This window comes from Manis pentadactyla, chromosome 8, assembly GCF_030020395.1.
Source record: "Manis pentadactyla isolate mManPen7 chromosome 8, mManPen7.hap1, whole genome shotgun sequence".
NCBI classification, from domain to species: domain Eukaryota; kingdom Metazoa; phylum Chordata; class Mammalia; order Pholidota; family Manidae; genus Manis; species Manis pentadactyla.
In genome coordinates this window covers 80,748,143-80,776,017 of record NC_080026.1, presented here as the reverse complement: position 1 = coordinate 80,776,017, position 27,875 = coordinate 80,748,143, and the positions used below count along the sequence as shown (strand labels likewise).

At 35.5% G+C, this 27,875-nt stretch overlaps 1 protein-coding gene across 7 annotated transcripts in view; it reads right to left on the bottom strand.

Annotated features, from left to right (window-relative positions):
* Positions 1-18,152: 18,152 nt before the first annotated feature.
* Positions 18,153-27,875, bottom strand: part of UBE2D1 (ubiquitin conjugating enzyme E2 D1) — a 30,432-nt gene continuing 20,709 nt past the window's right edge. For 3 of the 7 annotated variants that reach the window (XM_057505883.1, XM_036895083.2, XM_036895084.2), the window contains 6 exons: positions 26,238-26,301; positions 26,113-26,144; positions 24,031-24,108; positions 22,929-23,034; positions 19,757-19,850; positions 18,153-19,021 (listed from right to left, as the gene is read on the bottom strand). In XM_057505883.1, the coding sequence (XP_057361866.1) occupies positions 18,976-19,021; positions 19,757-19,850; positions 22,929-23,034; positions 24,031-24,108; positions 26,113-26,121 (333 nt within the window). In that variant the 5' untranslated portion in view covers positions 26,122-26,144; positions 26,238-26,301 and the 3' untranslated portion in view covers positions 18,153-18,975. The remainder of the gene's footprint in view (positions 19,022-19,756; positions 19,851-22,928; positions 23,035-24,030; positions 24,109-26,112; positions 26,145-26,237; positions 26,302-27,875) is intronic. The other 4 variants (XM_036895087.2, XM_036895086.2, XM_057505884.1 and 1 more) reach the window with 2 other exon arrangements.

Here is a 27,875-nt window from a genome sequence, read left to right as displayed (position 1 = left end):
TGATTATACCTTACTAGCCCCTCTGGTAAGTATTTCCTTCTCTCTAGCCCCATTACTATTGCTTTTGTCCAGGTCAGTAATGTGTTGGTAACATCAGCTCTCCAAAAAAGAGAGCCCTATTTTGTAGTGTTTGCTGAGATCTATGATGTAAAGTCCTACCATGGCTGATTTCAAACTACCAACTTTACATCACTGAACCGGAACTTGGGAAGAAACGTGCATAATTGGCTCTCAAAGCCAGTGCCAGCCAGCTCCTATATGCCACTGATTCAGGCTCTGCCATCTTTTCCTGAACTCTTGAAGTAGTTTTCCTACTTTCAGTCTTACTTTCCTCCGTGCCATATTCCACAGTTACCAGATCAGTCTTTCTAAAAGGCAAGTCCCATTCATTCATTTGTTCTTTGAGTATGGATGGAGCACAAACCCTATGCCAGGCAGGCAATGATCACATTTCTATACATGAAACATTAAATGACTCCTGATTACTCCCAGAATCAAGTTTCAATTCTCATACATGGCATACAAGTCCTCCATGAACTGGCCTGTTTCCTCGATAGCTTCATTTCTCGCTTCATCTTTGCTTGAAATAATTTATTATTCAAATATCTATTTTTTCTTCTGATTCAATAAATATATCAAACCACTTCATTTGGCTCTGAGTTTACCATTGCATTTTGTGTGATATGCCAAAGTTATGGAAATTACTGGATAAGAATACAGGCTTAGAAGTTAGTTCTAGATTCAAATCTTGCTTTTGTTACTAGTGTTGTGCCCTTGCCAAATGACAATCTCTCTGACCCAGAGTTTTCCCCTCTGTGAAATGGGGGCAATAATGGTTGATTCTTGTGAAGATTAAATTAGCAAATGTATAAAAAAAAGTTTTTAGCAGAGTCCCTGGCACATAGTAAAGGCTATAATATCCTTAGAGTATTCATAACAGTTGTTAATGTTTCTAAATAATTTATAGTATGAATTGTCCCCAAAGACAGATTTGCATCACAGCCCTATCTTTACTTTTTTTGTCTTCTCCCCTCCCTATTAAAGACTAGACATTCATATATATGTATTACATACCAGCATTGCTTCTCTCTTCCTAGTCAACTTTTAACATTTCCTTAATTAGTGATGTTTAAGCATGAACACTGTGGTAGATAGTGAAAAACACCCTTAGGTTGAAATCTTACTTTAATGATTTTAGAACATTTTTATATAATTTTATTTGATTATATGATTCACAAATTGAAGAAGTAGAGAATATTATGATCATGGTTCCCAAATTACAGATGAGAAAAATTAAGTTCAGAAAGCCCAAGTCATAAGGTTAGTCATTTATGAAGGTGAAAACTTCATAAGTAAGTCTTCCAACTTATTGTCTTGTGCTTTTCCATTATATCAGACCATCCCTCAGACTCAGTCAGTTCATTATTCCAACCCAAAAAAACCTTCCTTGGGTCATCTATAGAGTGTGAGTTTGAATAATTTACGTGTGACATATTGAATACTACTCTTGTTCTTAATCCTTTTTGTAATGTGTATGTATTTTTTTTTCTTCAGTAGTTGGTAAGCTACTTGAGGAGAAGTCTTTCTTATACTTCTTTTTATCCTCTATAGTACTTAGCATAGTACACTGAGCATGATGGATGGGTAAAGGGAGAGATAGTGCAGAGATAAACAATGTGAAAAGATAAGTATCTGCACAAATTATTTACATACAGATTTTGGCCTCGTGGAAAATAGCAACTACCTGTTAGAAGTGTCATTCACCAATAGAAGGGACAGTTATATGTGGAGATGGGAACCATGCATATTTTGGAATATATATTGAAAAAACATGATCACGGTTTATTGGCACTTTCACATTGGAAAAAATGAAGGTGACATCAATAAATAGCAGCAGTCACCAAGATAATTCTTTTAAAACAGATACATAGATATCACTTGAAGAAAAAATACTCCTAAGAGAAAGCACTCTTACTTTTATAATTATAATGAATAAATAATTCAGTTATAATAGGAGCAATCGCCTAATAGGCTTAGCATGTATATCAAATATACATGGAAGGAATAGATGTGATTCTGACATAAGTTACATACGGTTGTAGAAATAAGATTATACTATAAATACCACATCTAAAGACAATTTGCTCATCAGCAATTAAATGGTGCTATATATATAACAATATTTAAGTAGTGTTATAACAGTGCCAGTTATAACAGGCACTGAAAGTGAAACAAAAAGAATAGGACATTGTTCCTGTCCCAAAGAGTTTACACTCCGATTGGGAAAGTAAAGTATAAACATGGGAATTAAACATGGGAATTAATTCATTGTAGCAATAGAAGAAAAAAATTCTATCTCCTAGTTTATCTTCCCTGCTAATGAAAATTTTAATAAATTATACATGTAGACACTACATGTATAATTTTTTCTTTCAAACTATTTTCATTTACTTAGAGTCTATTATCACCTTACTGGAATTTGTCTTTAAAAAGTATACAAAAAGATTTAAAGGAGAGAAAATTAGAAAGATCTATGTATGTTAGTAATGCCCAAATTTCCAAATTAGTTTGTGAATTAGTTCTCTAGAACAAAGTCTTAATTATTAAGAACATATCAGTTATTTTTAGCTATTACTTTAGTGGCATTATGCAAAATAAATATAGCTTTTCTATTTTAAAGCTGATTCAATGAGTCACAGGAGGTAGGACAAGCAAAAAGGATAGCTATAATTTTATGCAAATTTATAAAATCCAAATTGACATTGCTGGATATTCCTGAGAGCAAACTAATAGAGTGGGAGAAATCCAGAATGATTACATTGAAGGAATAATGCTGTTAGTAAATAGGATAACCTACAGGGTTTGCCCTCACATTATTGTAAAACACCTGATTAATACAAATGATAATTATCATTTATTGCTAAACTATGTGCCAAACATTTTAATATGTTATCTCCAATCTTCTCATATCCTACAAGGTAGAATTATTTCTCTTATACGGATATGAAAACTGGTATTCAGAGAAAGAGATAGGAAGGATTATCTTCCCTATTGAATCTTGTTAAAAGTGCCCACCTATGAAACATAGGTTGCAGCAAAGTATATTTGTCTCTATGTAAGCCCAGAGGAGGCAAATCAGGAGGTTGCAGTAGTTTTTTTTTCAACACTAGCTCACATTTTGTTTCTCACTCAGTCATTCAAAAACACTTAGGCTTCAATTTTTTAAAATTATACCCATACATGTGTGTGTCTGCATAAAAAATGTGCAAAATAATGCACACAAAATTGGTTTTAATAGTGACTATCTCTGAGTATTGCAGTAGTGTACAAATGATACTCACTTTTTACTTTATATAGATCTGTATTGTTTTATAAATTTTTTCCAAAACACAACAGTAATATTCCTTTTTTGTAATACTGTTAAAACTCAGTTTCTAGTAGAAGCCAGTACTTTGCTAGCTACTGCAATAAGTTCTAAAAATACAAAGATGACTAAGGCATGATCCATCTGTTTAAATCTGCCTGGGAGATTAGGAGATGGCTTCATAAAGTAGGTGACATTTGAACTGTTTTTCAAGTGGGGAAGGGTGGAGGTGCTTCCTAGAAAAAGGAAATAGTATGTGCAACTCACAGACATTCATGGGAACATGGTGTACTTGCATGTATATGAAAAGTAGTGGTAGGAGACAAATACAAACAGGTGGGTGATGTTAGGTTGTGAAGGGCTATGTGTAATATGCTAAGGAGCTTGTTAGCAAAAGATAGACAACATTTTAGGTTAAATTTTTTAGAAATCTCTCTTTGGTAGGAGCACTGAGAGTGATGGGAGTGAGGAGACTGTAAAATAGGAGATGAGACAGGAGGCTACTGCTATAATCCTGGAAAGAGGTTGAGATTCTGAACTAAGATACTGCCACAGCTCACATTCCAAAGGCATTTCTCATTACAATCAGCAGGATTTCATTGACAGTTAAGCCTGTGGAATCCAAAAATGACTTTGATGATTCTAGTATGACATACTATTCCAATTCAAAGTCTATACTAAATAAATATTCCTAAACAAATGCTTTTATTACGTACTATGCTCATTAAAAACTTACCCTGACTTCTTAGAAGCTATCAAATAAAGGTTTCACATCCAGTAGATCTGCCTTCTCCACCTAATCTTTTCTCTCATTAATTGCACACAGACCTACCAAAGCCATTTTCACTTATTTCTACTTAATTATCTTTGGTTTCTCTTATTTAACTTAATGCCATCCTTACTTAAACATGCCATTTCATTTATTTTTTCTTTTTTTTTAATTAAGGTATCATTGATATACAATCTTATGAAGGTTTTTACATCATTCACCCAAATTATCAAGTGTCCCACACACCCCATTGCAGTCACTGTCCATCAGAGTAGTAAGATGCTATAGAGTCTCTAGTCTATACTAAATAAAAAGCTCTCCATGAGCTACCTACATTATGTGTGCTAATCATAATGCCCCTTAATCCCCTTCTCCCTCCCTACCTGCCTAACCCTTTCTCTTTAGTAACTGCTAGTCCCTTCTTGGAGTCTATGAGTCTGCTGCTGTTAAACATGCCATTTAAAATACTGTCTTCTGAGGCCTAGTTCATTCATTTATTTATTCAATAAATATTTGAGTTCTTGTGTGCCAGATACCATGCTAGGTCCCAGGGAATCAGAAATGGGGAACACCAAGGACTCACAGTGATACAGATAATATAGCATTGTAAGGGCAATTATAAAGACACATGTAGGTTAGGGTGACATCAGCATTATTTCTGAATAAGATGTCCCTCATTCATGTCCCCACCTCAATAATTTGGCGTCCATCCACAAACAAAAGTACCTTTGTGGAAGCTGTAGGATCCCGGACCATATGCCAAGAGACCCAAGAGAAGTCTTGTCTGCCTGGGGTAATGGGTATATAGACAGGGGTCCATGAAAGGGCTCCAGACCCTCTTGGCCACAGTCCAGGAAACCCTGAAAAACAGTATCTCAGAGAATCATTTACAGACCAAAGAGCCACAGTGTAGGCCCCGGTTTCCAGTGGAGAACTTCCAGGACAACACTGAAGCAAAAATATATGGGTTTGGACACATTAGAGAAAGTAAGAGGAAGAATTTACCCACATCACTCCTTCCCCAAGGTGTACAGTTTAGGGCCAGGAGAGATCTGAGTCCATGATTTCTCTAACAAGGGAAAGTGAGAGAATGTGAATGAGCACCCAGCTTCCCCGCCATGCAGAACACTGAGAAGGGCATTCATTTCATTCTCAGCCCGTCCAAAATACTGAATCATGAACTTCAGGACTGGGGAATGGGAAGATGCTGGGAGAGCCCCAAATAGGATTCTCAGAGGAAAATAAAGAGATATGGATCATACTGTGTTGTGGACTCCACCAAAAGCCAGCCCACAAGCTGTTAGGGATGCCTTAGCCCCAGGTGCCCCCAGCCAGCCCACAGGCCCCCACAGCACTCCGTGCTCCTCATGTACACACACCCACTGTGTCCAGCTCCCTGTGTGCACATCTGAGGACAGCGGTGAGGACAAGTTTTGGCATATGGCTTCTGAGCAAAACACGGAAAGGCAGGCAGAATCTGCAGGCCAGAGAAAGACCACAAATGTGAGCTCTAGTGCCACTTACTGGAAAACAAAAGGAAACCAGTCGGTATTCAGTCTAGTGCATTACAAAATTAAAAGGCATACAAGTTAAGAATTCTGCCACAAGAGGGAGGAAGAAGCCTGGAGCAGGTGTCTTCATAGGTCTGATAAAGACTCAGAATCCCTAGCAGGGCTGATGGAAGTTACTTCTCCTCTGAAGGCAAGTAGTAAAAACAGGAGGAGGTGCTACTTCAAATGTGAAAAGACCATGCAAAACTACAAGGAATGTGAAAAAAACAAGTAAACGTGACACCACCAAAGGATTACAGTAATCTTCCAGGAACCATACCCAAAACAGATATCGACCATTTATATGATAAAGAATTCAAAATAGCTGTTTTTAAGGAAACTCAGTGAGATAAAGAAAACATAAAGACAACTCAACAAAATCAGGATAGCAATACATTAAAAATGTAATGAAGAAACATCAGGAAAAAAACTAAAGCAGGAGATTAAGACAGGGAGGAGCCAAGATGGCGGTGTGAGTAGGGCAGCAGAAATCTCTTCCCAAAACCATATATATTTTTGAAAATACAACAAATGCAACTATTCCTAAAAGAAAGACCAGAAGATAGAGCACAACAGCCAGGCTACATCTACATCTGCGAGAACTCAGCACCTCATGAAGGGGGTAAGATACAAGCTGCGGCCCAGTGGGACCCAAGCAACCCCCCACCCCAGGTCCCCAGCGGGAGGACAGAAGTCAGAGTGGGATGGAGTGGGAGTCCAGGGAGTGCTAAATACCCAGCCCTAGTCATCCACACCAGGAGCACAGACACATAGTGCATGGTGTGCTGGATATTAGGGAAACGGAACACTAAAATCTGTGAGCAGGTCCCTGCAGCCGGTGCCCCTGGGACAAAAGAAAAGTGAGTACTTTTTGAAAGTGTTAAAGAGACAGAGGCCTCACAGCTGGACGGAAGCATCTCGGCACACTCAGCTCAGCAGCTGGGAATTCTGGGGAACTCCGGGTACCCTAACCCTCTGGGAGGCAGCACAGCTCTGAGGCTCCTCATGGTGATAAACAGCCTCCTGTCCATTCCCCCTCTGATGGGGTCCCACCAAAGCAGGGGAGCAGCCTGAGAGTGGCTGTGCCCACAGCAACTTCCCAGGCCCTCCTCTGCAGCCACCCAGGCCAGACTCAGAGGCCCCGTTGGTGCAAAGCTGCCCGGCACAAGCTGCTAGGGGCTGCCATTCTCTCAGGAGAGGAAGGTGACCAGCAAGCAAGAAGGAACTTTGTTCTCCCAGCTGACACATGTGCCAACTGCCCATGACTACCTCTATCATCACAAAAAGGCAGAAGAATTTAATCCACACAAGAATATACCAGACAACCTCTGAGAAGGAGCCTGGGGAGATAGATTTAACAAATCTTCCTGAAAAAGAATTCAAAATAAAGGTCATAACCATGCTGATGGAGCTGCAGAGAAACATGCAAGAGCTAACAGATAACGTTGAGGGAGAATACAGAAATAAAACAATCTCAGGAAGGACGTAAGAGCAGGCTGGATGAGGGGCAAGAGGCCGTTAATGGTATAGAAATGAGAGAACAGGAACACAGAGAAGCTGAGGCAGAGAGAGAGATAAAAAAATGTCCAGGAATGAAAGAATATTAAGAGAACTGTGTGACCAATCCAAAAGGAACAATATCCACATTATAGGGGTACCAGAAGAAGAAGAAGAGAGAAAAAGTGATAGAAAGTGTCTTTGAAGAAATAATTGCTGAAAACGTTCCCAAACTGGGGGAGGAAATACTCTCTCAGAACACGAAGCCCACAGAACTCCCAACAGAAGGAACCCAAGGAGGACAACACCAAGACACATAATAATTAAAATGGCAAAGATCAAGGACAAGGTCAGAGTATTAAAGGCAGCCAGAGAGAGAAAAAAGGACACGTACAAAGGAAAACCCATCAGGCTATCATCAGACTTCTCAACAGAAACCTTACAGGCCAGAAGAGAATGGCATGATATATTTAATGCAATGAAACAGAAGGGCCTTGAACCAAGGATACTTTATCCAGCATGATTATTATTTAAACATGAAGGAGGGATTAAACAATTCCCAGACAAGCAAAAGTTGAGGGAATTTGCCTCACACAAACCACCTCTACAGGGTATTTTAGAGAGACTGCTCTAGATGAGAGGCTAAATAGATATCATCAGAGAAAATAAAATCACAGCAAAGAAAGCAGACCAACCAAATACTAACTAAAGGCAAAAAATTAAATCAACTACTCACAAAAGCAGTCAAAGCAAACACAAAAGAGCACAGAATAAAACACCTAACATATAAAGAATGGAGGAGGAGGAATAAGAAGGGAAAGAAATAAAGAAACATCAGACTATCTTTATAATAGCTCAAAAAGCAAGTTAAGTTACACAGATAGATAGTAAAGAAGTTAACCTTGAACCTTTGTAACCACGAATCAAAAGCCTGCGATGGCAATAAGTACATATCTTTCAATAATCACCCTAAACTTAAATGGACTGAATGCACCAATCAAAAGACACAGAATAATAGAATGGATAAAAAAGCAAGACCCATCTATATGCTGCTTACAAGAGACGCACCTCAAACCGAAAGACATACACAAACTAAAAGTCAAGGGATAGAAAAAGATATTTCATGCAAACAACAGGGAGAAAAAAGAAGGTGTTGCAGTACTTGTATCAGACAAAATAGACTTCAAAACAAAGTAACAAGAGATAAAGAAGGACATTACATAATGATAAAGGGCTCAGTCCAACAAGAGGATATAACCATTATAAATATATATGCATCCAATACAGGAGCACCAACATATGTGAAACAAATGCTGACAGAATTAAAGGAGGAAATAGAATGCAATGCATTCATTCTAAGAGACTTCAACACACCACTCACTCCAAAGGACAGATCCACCAGACAGAAAATAAGTAAGGACACAGAGGCACTGAACAACACACTAGAACAGATGGACCTAATAGACATCTACAGAACTCTACACCCAAAAGCAGCAGGATACACATTCTTCTCAAGTGCCCATGGAATATTTTCCAGAATAGACTGCATACTAGGCCACAAAAAGAGCCTCAGTAAATTCAAAAAGATTAAAATTCTTCAACCAAATTCTCAGACCACAAAGGGATAAAACTAGAAATAAATAGTACAAAGAAAGCAAAAAGGCTCACAAACACATGGAGGCTTAACAACATGCTCCTAAATAATCAATGGATCAATGACCAAATTAAAATAGAGATCAAGCAATACATGGAGACAAATGAAAAAAACAACACAAAGCCCCAGCTTCTGTGGGACGCAGCAAAAGCAGTTCTAAGAGGAAAGTATATAGCAATCCAGGCATATTTACAGAAGGAAGAACAATTTGAGATGAATAGTCTAAAGTCACAATTATTGAAATTGGAAAAAGAAGAACAAATGAGGCCTAAAGTCAGCAGAAGGAGGGACTTAATAAAGATCACAGAAGAAATAAATAAAACTGAGAATAAAATAATAGAAAAAAATCAATGAAACCAAGAGCTGGTTCTTTGAGAAAATGAACAAAATAGATAAGCCTCTAGCCAGACTTGTTAAGAGAAAAAGAGTATCAACACACATCAACAGACTCAGAAACGAGAAAGGAAAAATCAGACAGACCCCACAGAAATACAAAGAATCATTAGAGAATACTATGAGAATCTACATGCTAACAAGCTGGAAAACTTAAAAGAAATGGACAACTTCCTAGAAAAATACAACCTTCCAAGATTGACCCAGGAAGAAACAGAAAATCTAAACAGACCAATTACCAGCAATGAAAGTGAAGCAGTAACCAAAAAACTACCCAAGAGCAAAACCCCTGGGCCAGATGGATTTACCATGGAATTTTATCAGACATACAGAGAAGATATAATACCCATTTTCCTTAAAGTTTTCCAAAACATAGAAGAGGAGGGAATACTTCCAAACTCATTCTATGAAGCCAGCATCATCCTAATACCAAAACCAGGCAAAGAACCCACAAAAAAAGAAAATTACAGACCAATATCCCTGATGAACATAGATGCAAAAATATTCAACAGAATATTAGCAAACCAAATTCAAAAATACATCAAAAGGATCATACACCGTGACCAAGTGGGATTCATCTCAGGGATGCAACGATGGTCCAACATTAAAAAATACATTAACATCATCCACCACATCAACAAAAAGAAGGACAAAAACCACATATCATCTCCATAGACCCTGAAAAAGCATTAGACAAAATTCAACATCCATTCATGATAAAACTCTCAACAAAATGGGTATAGAGGGCAAGTACCTCAACGTAATAAAGGCCATATATGATAAACCCACAGCCAACATCATACTTAAAAGTGAGAAGCTGAAAGCTTTTCCTCTAAGATCGGGAACAAGACAGGGATGCCCACTCTCCCCACTGTTATTCAACATAGTTCTGGAGGTCCTAGCCATGGCAATTAGACAAAACAAAGAAATACAAGGAATCCAGATTGGTAAAGAAGAAGTCAAACTGTCACTATTTGCAGATGATATGATATTGTACATAAAAAACCCTAAAGACTCCACTCCAAAACTACTAGAATATCAGAATTCAGCAAAGTTGCAGGATACAAAATTAATACACAGAAATCTGTGGCTCTCCTATACACTAACAATGAACTAACAGAAAATCAGGAAAACAATTCCATTCACAATTGCATCAAAAAGAATAAAATACCTAGGAATAAACCTAACCAAGGAAGTGAAAGATGTATACCCTGAAAACTACAAGACACTCTTGAGAGAAATTAAAGAAGACACTAACAAATGGAAACTCATTCCATGCTCTTGGCTAGGAAGAATTAATATCATCAAAATGGCCATCCTGCCCAAAGCAATCTACAGATTCAATGCAATCCCTATCAGATTACCAACAGCATTCTTCAACTAACAGGAACAAATAGTTCAAAAATTCATATGGAACCACCAAAGACCCAGAATAGCCAAAGCAATCCTGAGAAGGAAGAATAATGTGGGAGGATCTCACTCCCCAACTTCAAGCTCTACTACAAAGCCACAGTAATCAAGACAATTTGGTACTGGCACAAGAACAGACCCACAGACCAGAGGAACAGAATAGAGACTCCAGACATTAGCCCAAACATATATGATCAATTAATATATGATAAAGGGGCCATGGACATACAATAGGGAAATGAAAGTCTCTTCAACAGTTGGTGTTGGCAAAACTGGACAGCTATATGTAAGAGAATGAAACTGGATCATTGTCTAACCCCATATACATTAAAGTAAATTAAAAATGGATCAAAGACCTGAATGTAAGTCATGAAAGCATAAAACTCCTAGAAAAAAACATAGACAAAAGTCTCTTGGTCATAAACATTAGTGACTTCTTCATGAACATATCTCCCCGGGCAAGGAAAACAAAAGCAAAAATGAACAAGTGGGACTATATCAAGCTGAAAAGCTTCTGTACAGCAAAGGACACCATCAATAGAACAAAAAGGCATCCTACAGTATGGGAGAATATATTCATAAATGACAGATCTGATAAAGGGTTGACATCCAAAATATATAAAGAGCTCATACACCTCAACAAATAAAAAGCAAGTAATCCAATTAAAAAATGGGCAGAGGAACTGAACAGTTCTCCAAAAAAGAAATTCACATGGCCAACAGACACATGAAAAGATGCTCCAAATCCTAGTCATCAGAGAAATGCAAATTAAAACCACAATGAGATATCACCTCACACCAATAAGGATCACCACCATCGAAAAGACAAACAACAACAAATGTTGGTGAGGTTGTGGAGAAAGGGAAACCCTCCTACACTGCAGATGGGAATGTAAATTAGTTCAACCATTGTGGAAAGCAATATGGAGGTTCCTCAAAAAGCTCAAAATAGAAATACCATTTGACCCAGGAATTCCACTTCTAGGAATTTACCCTAAGAATACAGCAGCCCAGTTTGAAAAAAGACATATGCACCCCTATGTTTATCACAGCACTATTTACAATAGCCAAGAAATGGGAGCAACCTAAGTGTCCATCAGTAGATGAACGGATAAAGAAGATGTGGTATATATACACAATGGAATATTATTCAGCCATAAGAAGAAAACTTATCCTACCATTTGCAGCAGCATGGATGGAGCTAGAGGGTATTATGCTCAGTGAAATAAGCCAGGTGGAGAAAGACAAGTATCAAGTGATTTCACTCATATATGGAGTATAAGAACAAAGAAAAAACTGAAGGAACAAAACAGCAGCAGAATCACAGAACCCAAGAATGGACTAACAGTTACCAAAGGGAAAGGGACTGGGGAGGATGGGTGGGAAGGGAGGTGTAAGTGGCGGGGGAAGAAAGGGGGCATTAAGATTAGCATGTATAATGTCGGGGGAGGCAGGGGAAGGGTGTGCAACACAGAGAAGACAAGTAGTGATTCTACAACATCTTACTACGCTGATGGACAGTGACTGTAATGGGGTTTTTGCGGGGGACTTGGTGAAGGGGGGGATATTCCTCATGTAATTGTAGATTAATGATACCAAAATAAAATATTAAGAAAAGAGATTAAGACAAAAAAAAAAACTAAAGCAGGAATTCTGGAGCTGAAGAATTTAATGAAATACCAAATGCAATAGAGCATCAATGGAACAAGTAGAAGTATCTGAGTTAGAAGACAACATTGATATCTAGTCAGAGAAGAACAAGAAGAATGAAGAGAGCCTGCATGTGCTAAGGGATACCATAGGAAGGTACAATTTGCAAATTATGGAAGTTCCAGGAAGAAGAGAAGGGGACAGTTTATTTAAAGAAATAATTGCTGAGAACTCTACTTCTGGGGAGATAACCATATATCCAAGTTCATGAGAAGACAAACACTTGCCAGAGGAAAGAGTCCCCAAAGAACACACTGGGAGTTAAAAGACTGAAGAGGGGATTGATACTGAAGGTCCACAGTCCTTTTCCCTGGGGCACTTGTTGATTTGGATTTGACAAAAGGCTGAGAATTCAAGCTTGATCTCTGACAGAGAGCAACTGTTCATGACAGAAAAACCAGTAGTACTTTTGGTGGTTGCAGAGATCGAAAGTGACAGAACAGCAGATATGAAACGTTTCTAACTTGTGGTTAGTTTCCCCTCAAGATGTGTGCTGAATTCTGCACCTCTAAGAAGCAAAAGGCTTAAAGTGTGAATCAAACATTTTTAAAAACAGTGGAATTTCCTGTAGTCTCTCTGGTCTGAGGAAACAGAGACAGTCCTCAAGGGCTGTGTGCTATCAACAAGGTTTGAATCTGATAAAACTGCAAACCAGCCTCAAACAAGCACAGACCCTGAGTACCTGAAGGTGATCGTCTTCACATGCTAACTGTCTAGCTGAGGAGAGAGTGAACTCTTTCTGATGGAAGATAATACCATTTGGTTTCTACAGTTTTATACACAATACCTGGCTTTCAATAAAAGCACATCCATAGGTGATTCAATTAGTTGAAGAGACAAAGACTTTAAAATAATCGTGATTAAGGACTTTAAAAAAACAGAAAAAAGCATGGAGAAAATAGACAATTTACGAACTCAATAGAAAACTAAAATACATAACAAAAAACCAAATGGTAAGTCCAGAACTGAAAAATGTAATCTGAAATTAACTACAACATCTGAAATTGAACAGACCAGTTTAAAAGCAGATTGGACATGCAGAAGATAGGATTATTGAACTGGAAAAAAGGTCAATACAAAATTTCCAAATGGAAGCACAAAGGAAAAATTAAAAATAGAAAATATCATAGGTTAGGAAATATGTGGGACACAGTCAAAAGATCTAATATATCTTATTTTAGAATCCTAAAGGGGAGAAGTAGAATGGGCAGAAGCAATACTTGATGAAACAACAATCTTAGTAAGTGAATTTAACAAGCCTGCAGGATACAAGGTGAATATTGTTAAATGATTCCTATGCAGTAATAACAAACAGAAAACGAGACGAGAAATAACTTTTGTAATAGGTTTTAAAAACTATATACCTAGGAATAAATCCAATGAAAACTGTGCACGACTGCTACACAGAAAACTACAAAACAATCAGAAATTAAAGGCAATCTAAATACATTGATATATATATCCACAAATGGAAGATTCTATCCCAAATTCTTTCTCATGGAAAAGTGGGTGTCTATATCCCCTTCCCTTGAATTTGTGAGGGCTTGTAACTGCTTCAACCAATAAACTACAGCAGAAATGCCACTACATGACTCAAGGGTTAGGTCATACAGGTCATGCCGCATTCTCCTTGTTCTCTTGGAACACTTGCTTTGCAGATGCTCCTTCTTGAAACTCGGCTTCCATGTTGTAAGCTTGAGCCACACAGAAAGGCTTTTAACAAGTGCTCTAGACAATACTTGTCCAGGTGCCAACAGCTGAGTAAAAAGCCTCCAAATGATTTCAGCCCCCAGCCATTTGAGTGCACACCAGCGAGGCCCGAAGTATCATGGACTAGACAAACCATCCTTACTGTGCCCCGTCCCAATTCCTGACCCAACAGAATGCACGAGCACAATAAAATGGTTGTTCTTTTATGCTACTTAGTATGGGTGACAAGTCAATCAGCAATAGATAACCAGAACAAAAGATGTCAAATCTACCAAAATAGTCAATACAATTGTGATTAAAATCTCAGCAGGAGGAATGGAAAAGCTGATTCATCTGGAATCACAAGGGACATGAACAAAGATGGGAGATCCACACTTCTCAACTTCAAGTCACTTCAAGTCACAAAGCTACAGTAATCAATATAGCACGGGACTGGCATAAAGCATGTAGGTGAACAGAGTCCAGAAATAAACTCTTATTTTCTTATTATTCCCCATTCAAGGGGAAAGAATAGTCTTTTCAACAAATGATCTTTAAAAGGGCTTGCTTACCAGGTTGGCCTTGGCTGGCATCTAGGAAATTGGCTTTTGAAACTTTCCTTATGTGATAAGGTTATTTACTGTGCTAGCCTGACCAGACTTTTTTTTTAAATAGTATGATTTACTGTGAACACCTGCTTTTCTTCTAGGAGACTAGGATTTTGTTGGGCAGAGTGCCTACATGATTTAGACCCCGTGTCACTGCATTTCACTATTGGAGGGTGCAGTCTGTGGCCCCTTCAAGGAGAGCACAGGAAGCTTGCATGGATTCCTCCAGACTCCACCTGATCTGTCTTTTCCCCTTTGTGATCCAGCTGCATATCTTCACTGTGTCGCTGTAATAAATCTTAGCTATGAGACCATACGTTTAATCTTATGAATTCTTCTATTGACACACAGAATGTGTGGGCGGTCATGGTGAATCCAAAGTGCTAACACAAGTGGTGTCTTATGAATTCTTCTATTGACACACAGAATGTGTGGGCGGTCATGGTGAATCCAAAGTGCTAACACAAGTGGTGTCACAACGGTTCCCCCAAAATGATTACTGAGTTTACAGTAAAATATTTCACATACAACTCATAGTCATCTTTTCCACTAAAAGATCTAAACACAAAAAAATTATATGGGGAAAGCACAGCTCAGACCTTAAATGTGTGCCAGCATAATAAAGTAATTGCCTTCTAAGGTAAGAAAGGCACATTCCTCCCTATAGAACAGCAGAACCTACGAGAATGCTAAAGTAAGTTTTTAAAGAAATATATCTTATTATATAAAAATGCTAATACTTTCAGGTGAATATTCCCTCTTCCTGTTGTTCATTTGTAGTTTAAAACCACATTTTTATATGTAACATGATAGTGGAAGCAGAAATCTAAATCAAATATAATACAAGTAAGTGATGTAACACTATTAGGTTGTCACCAAGATATTACTGCATTACACATTATTTCTACAATCAAAAATATCAGCTGTCCACATTTTCAGTTATCACTACTGAAAAACTCCTGGTGAAAGTATTTCAATCAGTTTTAAGAATTTGCAGACATCACTCAGTACCAACTATAACAAAGTAGAAATGACTAGTTATCTGTACATAGCAACTTTTTACAAGTGAAATTAGATGAGTATCTCCCTGCTCCCTTATTTGTACAATATGACTGTTAAAACAGTAAAAGGGCTATAAAACATAACTTTCACAAATAACCTGCATTACATTTAGTTAAATCACATTTTAAATGGCAAATAAGCCTGCTTCAAAGAAAAACATCTTCAAAGCCCTAGTTTATAGTAGAGTGATAGAACTGAACTTTTAAAATTCAGGTTATTGTTTTATTAATGATCACTTAAAAGATTTAAACAAACTAAAAATATAAGCAGTATTCTGTTATACCTTAACAGATCAAATTCAACAATTTGAGTACATGGAAGCCCTATTTATATGGCCATGGCTAAAGCATTAATCACATTTTCCATGGCTGGTCTGATGGTTCTACTGCAGAACTCAAGTTTTAAAACATCACTGACTAGACTGAACTTTAAGTCCAGTCCAAACTGACTGCCAATAGATATGATATAAACAGCTTCATGACCAAGAACCTCTTTTAATCTGAGAGGAAAATTAATTTCTCCCACCTTCTCATCTTAAAAATACAGTACTGTGAGAAAGCAGGGTCCTGTTCATTGAAAAATGACTGAGCAGAAAATTGTGATAAAATAAGAAAAATGAAAAACTAAAACTACTGTTGTTTATCAGTAGGTCTTAAAAAATGTTACTCTTTTGAATGTTAACTCTTAGGATTGCCCTTGTGCCCTATGTTTATGTGTGTTTCTCACCTAATACCTTTGGATTCTCTGAAATTGATAAGTAGCTGATTTACAAAGTAAAGTTTTAATTTTCCCTAACAGAGTTCATGGGGGGGTGAAGGGAATAACTTAAAGCAAAAATGAATAACTACATATGAGTTACCCAAACATGTGTAAAGCCTGTACTTCAAGAATCACATGCTTTTGATAGTTGTTGGATGAGTGAGGTTGCCCTTACAACCTGTATTATTTATTTATTATATGTGGCAGTTACAAGTGTCCAGAGTCAACCTGATTACGGATATTTCCAACTATGTCTCAAAGCTTCCAGGACTTCAAGAGTTAGGATCCTAAATTTCCCAAAGACTGCCCATTTCCCTCACTCCAAAGAGGTCCTTAAATTAATGGTTAATCTATGGAGGAAGGCCCCTGGCTTCATATTGAGAGTTATAAAAAAGTAATCGATCTGCTCTTTGTTAGAATTAAGCAAAAACAACACACCTCTAATAGTGATATGACTGGTCATTATGCCCACCATTGAACTCTTTTAGTTAATTATGAAAACTGTGCTTGTTCTCAGGAGTCTGGCCGTACAATTCAGATGTAAGCAAAGGCAAACAAGAGTTAGGCAAGTTTCAAAAACTTTAATAAAGAAAAAAAAAAAAGACACTTCCAAAAGTAAATGCCACACAAATGAAAGTTTTTTTAAAAAGTGAAAGATATTCAAGAAACAAAACCCTTTGCTATCAAAATATACTGAATACTTTAATGATGTTGTGTTCAAATTCTGAGTGAATGTTTCTTATAACAATATAGCTAATAAAGTAGTGCTTTCCATGATATGGCTGTTTCAAGACATCACTTAATATAGTTACTTTTTAAACCTGTATTTTCTTAAGCATCCATTTCACAATTTTTTTACATTCATTTATAAGAACACATTTTCTAACAACGGGTTATGTTGTGCTTTAATAATCATGAACCATGGTAAAATACTTAAGTGATTTAAATGCTTTGCTAATGACTACACCCATCACAGATTCTTGCACACATATACAGCTACTGCAGTATCAGAGGAGCAACAACTCTTCTTAGAAATGACACTCAAGTTTGGTAAGCATGCGAATAATTAGAGATGTATTTTTTTCCAAGTTAAAATACTTTAACTTTCTAGCTTTCTTTAAAACTTGCAAGATAGTCTATTTAAATCACTTTTAACTGGCAATTTATAACAGAAGAAAGTATCATTTTAGAATTTTCTTTATAATTTCTATAGCAAAAAATGGGTGTCCTCTTTCAAAGTGTGATGGCACTAAAATTCTATTTTAGAAACTCTAGATTTTAACATGTGAAGAAATACAGTGTCAGTTACATCTAGGGGACATTTTAATGACTTAATCTAATTATTCTTCAGGTCCATAAAGACTTTTCTTCAGTGTGGGTGACACTGCCTTATACTCATCTCAGTACATTAGTAAATAATCCATTTTAGATGTGATCCAAGGCAAACCCCAACTTATTCTAAATTCTCTTCTATAACAAGGGACCAATATCGTCCTTCAGACTGATAATTTAGTAAACAGATATAAATCTAAAGCAGTAAGATTTATAAAATTAATAGTGATGAATGCCAAATACAACAGACCTCATTGTCACAATTTGGAATTAACTTTCATGCAAGATTTTATATAGTTTTGAACCTTATTTATAGATAACTTAATTTTTTATCTTTTTAAGTAATGAAGACAAATAGTAGAAAAAGCATTTTATTTATATGGAAAAAGCTACATTAAGATCTGTAAAAGGTGTCAATATAATATTGCCTATACAGAAAAAATTCAAATGTGAATAGCAACAAATAAAAGTTACACATCTTCCTACTTAGCAGTGCAATTAATTCACATTGCAATGAAGTTAAGTCAAGTATAACAAAATCAAACAAGTGTTTCTCCATAATCAGTATACTGAGAATTACAGTGTAAAGATCATTTCAGATTTAAATCTGCAGTCGACCTACAGAATACCCTAAGACAAGGGAGACAGACAGTTAATTCATTTAATTAATCAGCTGTTGCGTTTTTTCAATACTGTTCACAGGAAAAATGTAATGAGTTGACATACATGTAAATAGAATATATTTAGTCTAAACAGTAAAAAAATACAAATTATAACGTGAACTAACAAAGAATGAAATCTGAATACAGATTTATAAAACTGACAACATCTTAGACAACACACACAGTATTTCTCATGTAAAAACATCTAGTTTCGGCAAAAAATAATTTGGTTACTTTTCAGATGCATTGTAGATCTTGTAAGCTGAAGATGCAGATGTCCAAGTATCTTAAAAACCATAAATGTCTTTCTCAATGCATACAAAATGATAAATGCTCTCATCACAGTCTTAAGGGTATTTTTGGAAGTTTGTCTTGCTTCAGAAATACATTTAAAATGGGTAAAAATCAAAGGATTTCATGGTACAATGAAACAGTAAACAGTGCTCAATTTACTGCTAATGTTGAAAAAAGCCTAGATTTTACAGTACTCTGGTATATATGAAAAATTTTTTGATTTTACATTGCATATTTCTGAGTCCATTCTCTTGCGTGTCTGTTGTATCTGTAGGCATACAAAAGGAATATGGTAAAAATAAACAAACTGAATCTTTCGGAAGATCTATCTATATAAAATTGTATACTCTACCTTCTTAAGTTAAATTGTAATAATTATACATGTTGATGTGACAGGCTTTTGCATAAACAAAACAGAAAACATAAGTGATTTCTGAACTAGTGGATTTCTCTACAACCTATATGAGAACATACCTAAATTATAAATAAAATGAAAAACCGCTTTTTAACAGAAATCTATAAAGCCAATCTTGAATGGGCATTATCTGTAAATTGCAAATGAGTTGATTATACCAGCAAGATGAAGCAGCTTCAAAATTAGGTCAGTTAGGGAGAGGGGTTTACACTAGGGATAACTTCTCTTCCTGGGAGAAGATAAGGAATACAATATTCAATAGTTTCCAGTATCAAATTCTTTCATTTTATATTTACTACTTTGAACTACACATAGTTCTTTCCTATCAGAAAACATGATACACTGTGCAACTGCAGAACATACACTATAAAATAGCACAGGATTAAACAGTATGTAGGAAGGAATATGATTTTTTGTAAAAAGACTACTAGAGTTTAAAAAGAAAGGTTTACTCCACTGGAGAGATAAACAAGCAACATAAATATAATAAGCATGATTAAATGTACTTAAATATATTGATAATACTTATGTTTTAACAAACTGCATAGAAATACAGACATAAAGAAACTAATATAAGTAAACACTTACTTTTCTTTGTCTGATTTATAGATTTGTGCAATATCTGGTACTAAGGGGTCATCGGGATTAGGATCACAAAGTAGAGAACATATGGACAATAGAACTAGATTAAAAAAGAGAACATTACATTAGATAATGATCTACTTCATACAATTACACTTGTGAAAATGATTTTACTGAGTACAATGAACTTATAAAGAAAACAAAATAAAATGAACATTAAATTATATTTTAGACTTTGGCTGGTAGCAAATTTTTAATTTTTAAAATTGTAAGATTAACATATGACACACATAATACAAAATTACTGTAACTTTTGAAGTCTTTAATTCTATCTGGATTTCTATGTTAAAAATGTGAACCTCTAAAGTAGTTATTAACAACTGTTACTCAAGCATTCTCTATGGAAATATTTTTAGATAACATTAAAAAATGTTTAGAAAAGCATCCTTATTAGATGTTTCCTAGAGATTTATACTTTAATGAGAAAACTGACCTTTTTTATTCCATTTTAATGCAGAAAATCTGTGTTCTAATCAATTCAAGGTAAAGCCATCAAATTAAAATTAACAGTCCAAGCCCTTTTGGACATCGTGTTCATGCACTCTTTTACTTTGGTTTAGTGCTATAGACTGTCTACAAAGGAGGAATATTTGTCAAATTTTTTCAATGAATCTTTTATTCCACATACATTATTTATTATTACACTCATTTAAAAATAATGTGAGCAGTTATCATTACATAACTTGTATATTTTAAAATATAAGTGGAAAATTGGAAAAGTGGTTCTTTCTTGCCACATTATCAAAATACTAATGTCAACAGCTACACTTCATATATATATATATATATATTTTTTTTTTAATTAAGGTATCATTGATATACAATCTTATGAAGGTTTCATTCACATGGACAACATTGTTTTCAACATTCACCCATACTATGAAGTACCCCCCAAACCCCAAGGCAGTCACTGTCCATCAGCGTAGTAAGATGTGAACAGCTACACTTTTTCAAAAAATCTAAGTATCTGAAAAAGGAGGGAATGAGGACTATGATTCCTCATTTGCTTCAGTTGCATGCCACCACTTATGACAGAGTACATGGAATCTGTGGAACAACCTTCCCTGTTTGCCCTCCTCTACTCTATTCCTCTATATTTTCCTACTCTTACAAATCCACAGGTAAATTTATAAAGCAGAACTGATGCTTAAATGACCAGAAAAAAACTAGTACTTTATTCATCTTCCTAATCTTCCATCTACCAAATGAAATTTCAAACCCTGAACATTAAAGCAACAAGGTAGATATCTGGGCTCACATCTCCAGAACATTTCCAACACTAACCATGTTAAAAAGCAAAATAAGATATTTTAAATATAAAAAGATGAAAAATGTATAAATGATCAAAGTTTAAGCTACTTTATAAAATAAGAGATAAGTTCCTCATCTCTGCACTCCTTGCTGTGAAGAGCCGTGTGCCCTGATTTCACTATTACATATACAAATCGAATGTTTTAAGATAAGGAAAAAGGTAATAATAATTAACATTAATCTGAGTGTTAATTCATCTATGTGCTAGGTGCATAGTGACCTATGTGGTAACACAGTTGACAACACTGAACAACACGGGTTTGAATTACACGAGTCCACTTATATGCATTTTTTTCCAATAAATATGTTAGAAAATTTTTTGGAAATTTGCAACAACTTGAAAAAACATTTTCTTTTCTCTAGCTTGCTTTATTGTAAGAACACAGTATAAAATACATACACAAAATATGTGCTAATCACCTATGTTATCAGTAAGGCTTCTGGTCAACTGTAGTTAAGTTTTGGGAGAGTCAAAAGTTATATGTGGATTTTTGACTGTGCAGGGTATCAGTGCCTCTAAGCCCTGTGTTGTTCAAGAGTCAACTATACTATTATAATCTCCATTTCACATATGAGGAAACTGAAAGTGTTTGAAACTGACAGTTTTCAGAAGCTAACAATACTAATTATTATTTAAGAGAAGCTCCAATGTCAGAACGTAAGTGCTCAACATCTGGCAGTCTGCCATTTCTTTTATACGTGCAAGTACTTAGCCACTTATGTCAAATGAATTTCATTTTGTGATACCATTTCAGGAAAGAGTATATTAATTTGAATAACCCTTTGATACAAAATCTTTCCTACATTTCCTATAATCAACATGAATCATTTATATGAATATTTAGGTCAGAAAAACTGTCCTTTATAAATAACTGACCTGAAGCACTGTTACTTAGGTAATACTTGAAATAATTATGGCTGTGGACCCTGCTTATAAATTTTACCACTTTAAAAAAGAAGTTACATATTCTGGTAGCATTTATTTAAATATATTTTTTTAATGTTCATGGTTTCCTCCCCTGAGTCCTTGAAGAGTAACAATTTTCTTAAATTTTATATACCAAATTACTTCAGGGACAGATGCTTCTAACTCAAAACACTATATTCCACCTGTCTCTTCTGTTAGAGAAGTAAGACACAAAACAAATTAAGAGGGCTGGCACAGCAAATATTATTAGTTAATAAAATGGCTTCAGATGGCCTATGTATAAGTCAGATAACTTAGCAGAGAACAATGCTGTAAAAGTAGAGAAGTCAATGGATTATGTATCAGTCATTACAATTATGTTATTGATTATTCAAACTTTAGAGTAACAACCTATATGTACTGCGTTATTTTAGACTGTGAAATATGTCTTTCATTTTAAATCATTTATTTTACAAGCCTACTCTGATACTTCTTAAGTGAAGTAAAACAGATGTAAAGCTTTGCTCATGTCAATAATTCCATTTAATGCATGGCACAAATGGTCCTAAAATCTTATTTTTACTTCTGTCTCTCTCTTTAAAGATAAGACCCACAATAAAGGGGTAAATTTTCAACAGGTTTATCTCCAAATTTCTAGCTCTAACATTTTCTCTCATTTCATTATTTTAAATTTCTCTCATTTCATTATTTATTTGTTCACCAACCACCACAGCTACCTGCTAAAACCAGAGGACTAATTTAAGAGCTATGAAAGCAAAGCAAAATAATCAAAACAGAAGAAAACACAGTAGATTGTTTTTTGTAAACTTTGGTCCCTAGATGTCTGTTTTTTACTATCTCACTGGTATCAATTGTTATAAACCCAGTAAATGAAATTACCTTTTGATACAGTCAGAGCTGGTGACCACTGTGACCTCAGGATATCAAGACAAATACTTCCATTACTGTTTATATTTGGATGGTAAATTTTTGTTGTGAAAGCAATCTAAACATAAAACAAAATAAAAATGTGACAACTCATGAACTATGAATGAAACAATTTGTTCTAAGGTAAATGTCCACAATTCTGTAAGACTTTACAGGAGAAATATATCCAACACAAATTAAGCCTCTACTTTGTGCATACATAGTTTTAGCTACTGAATGAAAAAGCAAATAGCTTCTCACTGTCCCCTGCCAAGGAATTGAGAATTATTTTGGTAAGCATAATAAATAAGTCTGTAATGTTATTACTGATTGAGAAGCACCTTAAGTATTAATCATGGGTTTTTATCATCCTTCAAAGTGATCCTTAATTTGACTTTAAGCGATACCTGAAGTGACACTTGGATCTAAAAATAGAATGCTGACCCTGTTTCAGAGGAGAGTTCAAGGGCCTCAACTGTCCTAAGAAACCCACCAATAATCCTAATGTTCCACAATTGTGGTCATATCATTTCAAATATATAATGTTAATTGGGCACTTAAAAAATCTAAAATAACTATTCCTGAGTGATAGAATTTGTTAAGAAATTTCTCCTTCCTTGATACGACAATCATTAGTTCCCTCTCAACTTAATCTAAATTTAGTAAGAGCATGTTTTTATCTTTCCTACCACACTAAATAAAGGGACTTTTGTATTCCCCAATGTAACAGAACAAGATAGGTGCTTAATAAATGTTTGTGGAATACTTAAAAACTGGGAAAGATGGATCAGCTTTGGAAAGATAATTCCCTGAATGGAAATGTCTGATTTCTTGACCACAAAAACTACACTTGTCTAATGAGGGGGGAAAGAAAGGTAAGGACATTATTTTATAGCATAACAGATACTACCTTTTGATTTACAGACATAACCAACATTTGACTAAGAAAGCATATTTTAGATTCAGTGGTCTTATATGCAACCTACCCAACAGTCTTTGACATCATGAAAATAACCCCTGATGGAGAGTAAAATCCCTGATGTCAGAATCACATCAATCATAAAAATAAAAATACCTTTGGTGGTTTAAAAGGGTAGTCTGTCGGAAAATGTACAGTGAGAAAGAAGACTCCACCTTGATAAGCGCTATCAGGCTGAAATTACAAAATATTTGCATCAGTGTTTGACTACTATATTTATTTTGTAACCTAAAATGATTTCCCTCCAAATATATGTTTGAAAAAATGCTATCATTTTGTCATAAGTACAAATCATTTACCGTGAAAATAGGCTTCCCTGTGCAGGTACAAAGGAAGGTTTTCCAAAAATCACATAGACACCATAGAGTTTAAAACAAACAAAAAATAGGACATACACAATGGTGTGACTTGCCCAAACAAATATGATTATGAGTACAGATTTTTAAGGATCAGTATATACAAAAGACTGCTATGGAAAAAGAATAATTTTCTGCAGCAGTAATCAGAAAAAAGGGTTGGGTTTAATATTTACCTTCTTACTTATAAAACGTAAGTTCTGATGGTCCTTTAAGGGGCAAGAATAGAGATGAAAAGACCAAGTGACGAAAGAATGGCTAAGTGACACTGTCACACAATTTAGATCAAATCTTTGTTAAGTAACATCTATAAAATAATGTGGAAAAGGCAAAAAGGAGAGCCCAATACAAAACTAGATAAAACCGATATTCATATAATTATCAAATTAGAAATCAACTTTACAAGAGAAATTTGAATTTGGCCATGTTTCTTTAAGGCACTTAGAAAATATGTAACAGGCAAGAAAAAAAACAAGATCAAAAAAGAAAAAGGATAGCAAAAATACCTAAAATTCTATTTTTAAGTCCCTTAAATTTAATTAAATTTTTCATGTTAAATTAACATTTTGGTAATAACACCAAGGTTATCATTACTTTCTCCTTAAGTTTCTGCAAATACATAAGGGAACTAAACTGTATAATTATTCTTACTATATATATTGTTTAATTCTAGTTCACCACAAATTATCTATAAGGAATGTAGGAAATGTAAGTAAATTACAATCAATAGATAGTCTTCTTAGGTATTCAAATGAGACTACAGAGTGGCATGTAATTACTAAAATAAAGGGAGTATGAGTAACGTAATTATAACCATTTACTACACAAGTGACATACAAAATATTTGTGAAGGGCTATACTTCAAATGGTAAGGGTGGGCCTTTAAATTTTGAAGCTTCTTGGTAAGCAATGAAAAACAACTAGATTCTTATTGAAAGTTGTAATTGAATTAAGTATATTTGTCTTTTAACCTTTAAAAAATGAACTTAATGTAACAATTTAGTAATTTAAGACAGTTGCTCGAGACTGCCGTTCTGAAAATTCAGTAACTGTTTTTTTTTAACATTAAACACAAGGCAATATGAGTAAAAACTTTTACTAGGTAGATCAATAGCTTACTAGATAAAACTTTCAGGGAAGGAAGAAACCAATGATGTGCATGGGAACATGTCACTCATGTACTCTCACCCAGAAAGATCTGAACTGTCAGTACCCATTCTTAGGCAATCAGATTTTTGCTCACAGAAAGAAAAGCCTGTTTCAAGTAGTAACTACCTCTGAGGAGTAGAAAGAAAGAATCTTAACAAAAGTAGTAAGTGTTAAAAGAAGCCAGTCATAAAATAGCCGGTGATTTTGACTTCAGCACAATGCAATAAAACTAAAAGCAGTGAATTCATCAGGTGCAAAGACAGACCCACTGCAGTATTTTATGAGTTCTCTCTCACACAGTCAGCGATGAGACTTACTGCAAAAGGCTGCTTGCTATTTGTAGCTATTCCATTATTGGGATTAGGCTTATTTGTAACCTATTAAGACTGTTGATGTGAGAATAACAAAGCATAGTTATAACAACTGACTTTTTGTGTTTAAGAAAAAGATAAAGCAAACACACAGCCTGGTTGTAAACTGATCCATTACTAAGTATTTGCTACCAGTGCTCTAGAAAATCACAAATCACAAATCCTTTAATCATATTTTATTTCCTGAGTGATTCAGAGTACAAGAAAATTCAACCTAAGCCACAAACATCTGATCAAAGGTGAAATGGCAAGAATGAAGTATGGCTGAGGGGATTAATTTCACATATACGAATCATACTTACAGGCCCCATAATAGTTGCTTGCCAGTGGAACACTGAAACAAACAAAGGAGTTTTGGAGTCATTAACAAATGCTCAAACCTGTATTATTAATGGTAGCAAAATCCTAGCAAAAGAGCAAAACTTACGGTCATCTCCCACAGGTCCAGCTGAACAGTGAGCAGGTGGGTCACGTTGCAGATCACTTAATTCCTGAAGCAAAACAAATATAATGAAGGTTAATTCTTTTTTCAGTGAAATAAGAATAACCCATGAAGACACAAACTATTAACTTCACTTTAAAATAATTTTAGGCAGTTTTATTCAAAATATGAAGATATAAAATACACTGTCACTGACAGAAGAGTATGGAATAGGTACTAATTCATTCATAAGACAGCTCCAAACCTTGAAAAAATAAAAGAAATGAAATGAAATATTGTTTTTCTTTAATATCCCTAGGACAAAAATATTTAATGGGTATCTGCTGTATGCAAGGTAATTTATGTAAGTGCTAGGTATGTAATATAAAAGAAACAGGTCCTATTTCAATGGTTTTACATCTATTTTGGGAGAGTAAAGGCTCAGAGAGATGGATATTTAAAGAACAACCTGAAAGTTAAATTGAGAGAAACGAGAGCCATCAGGCCATATTTTGGAGCCTACACCATTGACTCATACACTCTTAGGTGCTCTCAAAGAAGTAAACGAAGAATCATGGAAACAACACAGCTTTAGAGTTGGCCCATCCTAGGTTGGTATTCCAGTTCTACCATAACTAGCTCCGTGAACCTGGGGAAGTTACTTAACTTACTTACCTTCAGCTGAGAAGGAAATGATCACTCCCAAATATGGAAGGTCTGATGTCAATATAAAGGACTATATTTTAGGACTGAAATACCTAGCTTAGTTTGGAAGACAGGGAATGTCTTTGAGAAGGTGTCACTTAAGCTGAAATCTAAAGAAAAGAGGGAGTTGGTTTTGGGAAAAAGAGTGATGTTGTGAGGTAGAGTGGCATAAGATGAGGTTGAAAAGTAGGCAGAGGCCAGGCAGAAAACAAAACAGATGGCATATTAAGGATTTGAGCTTTTATACCAACTGTGTTGGAAGGGGTTTTAAGAAGTGACATGATCTGATCTAAGGTTCAGTTCTGACTGCTCTTTGTACTGAATGGATTAGACATGGGAAAGAGAAGCTACAAGATTAGTCACTACAGGCAAGAAAAATAGGGGCTTGAGCTGCAGAAACATCAATGAGATAAAAGTGGATGGATCTGAGATATTCTGAAGGGCCCACCTCTCACAGGATTTGATGATGAGTTTCAAGTACAGAGTTAAGGAGAGAAGTCACACAGATAGGTATGACACAGATGAGTGGTAACTAATATCTACTCAATGTTTTATTGTCCTTACAACCGTCAGAGGTAGGTGATATGCTCCCATTTTACAGATGAAGAATAAAGGCGACATGCTTCACTGTGTGCTCACATAACTAGCATAGGGTAGAACTGAGATTCAAACCATGGCAGTCAAACTTCTAGCTTTTGAGCCTCACAATTGTACAAATGTAGGTGCCATTTACTGAAATGGGGAAATACTAGAAGACAAGTTGATCTGGAAAGTAGACATACTGAACCTGTGATCTCAAAGAAAAATTAAGTTAAACATACAGGGCTGGAACTTAAAAGAGGAACAGACTAGAAATAAAAAATACATTGCACGGTAGATTCATAGACACTGAGAAATGACTAGCAGTTACCATGGGGGAGGGATTGAGGAGGGTGGGTG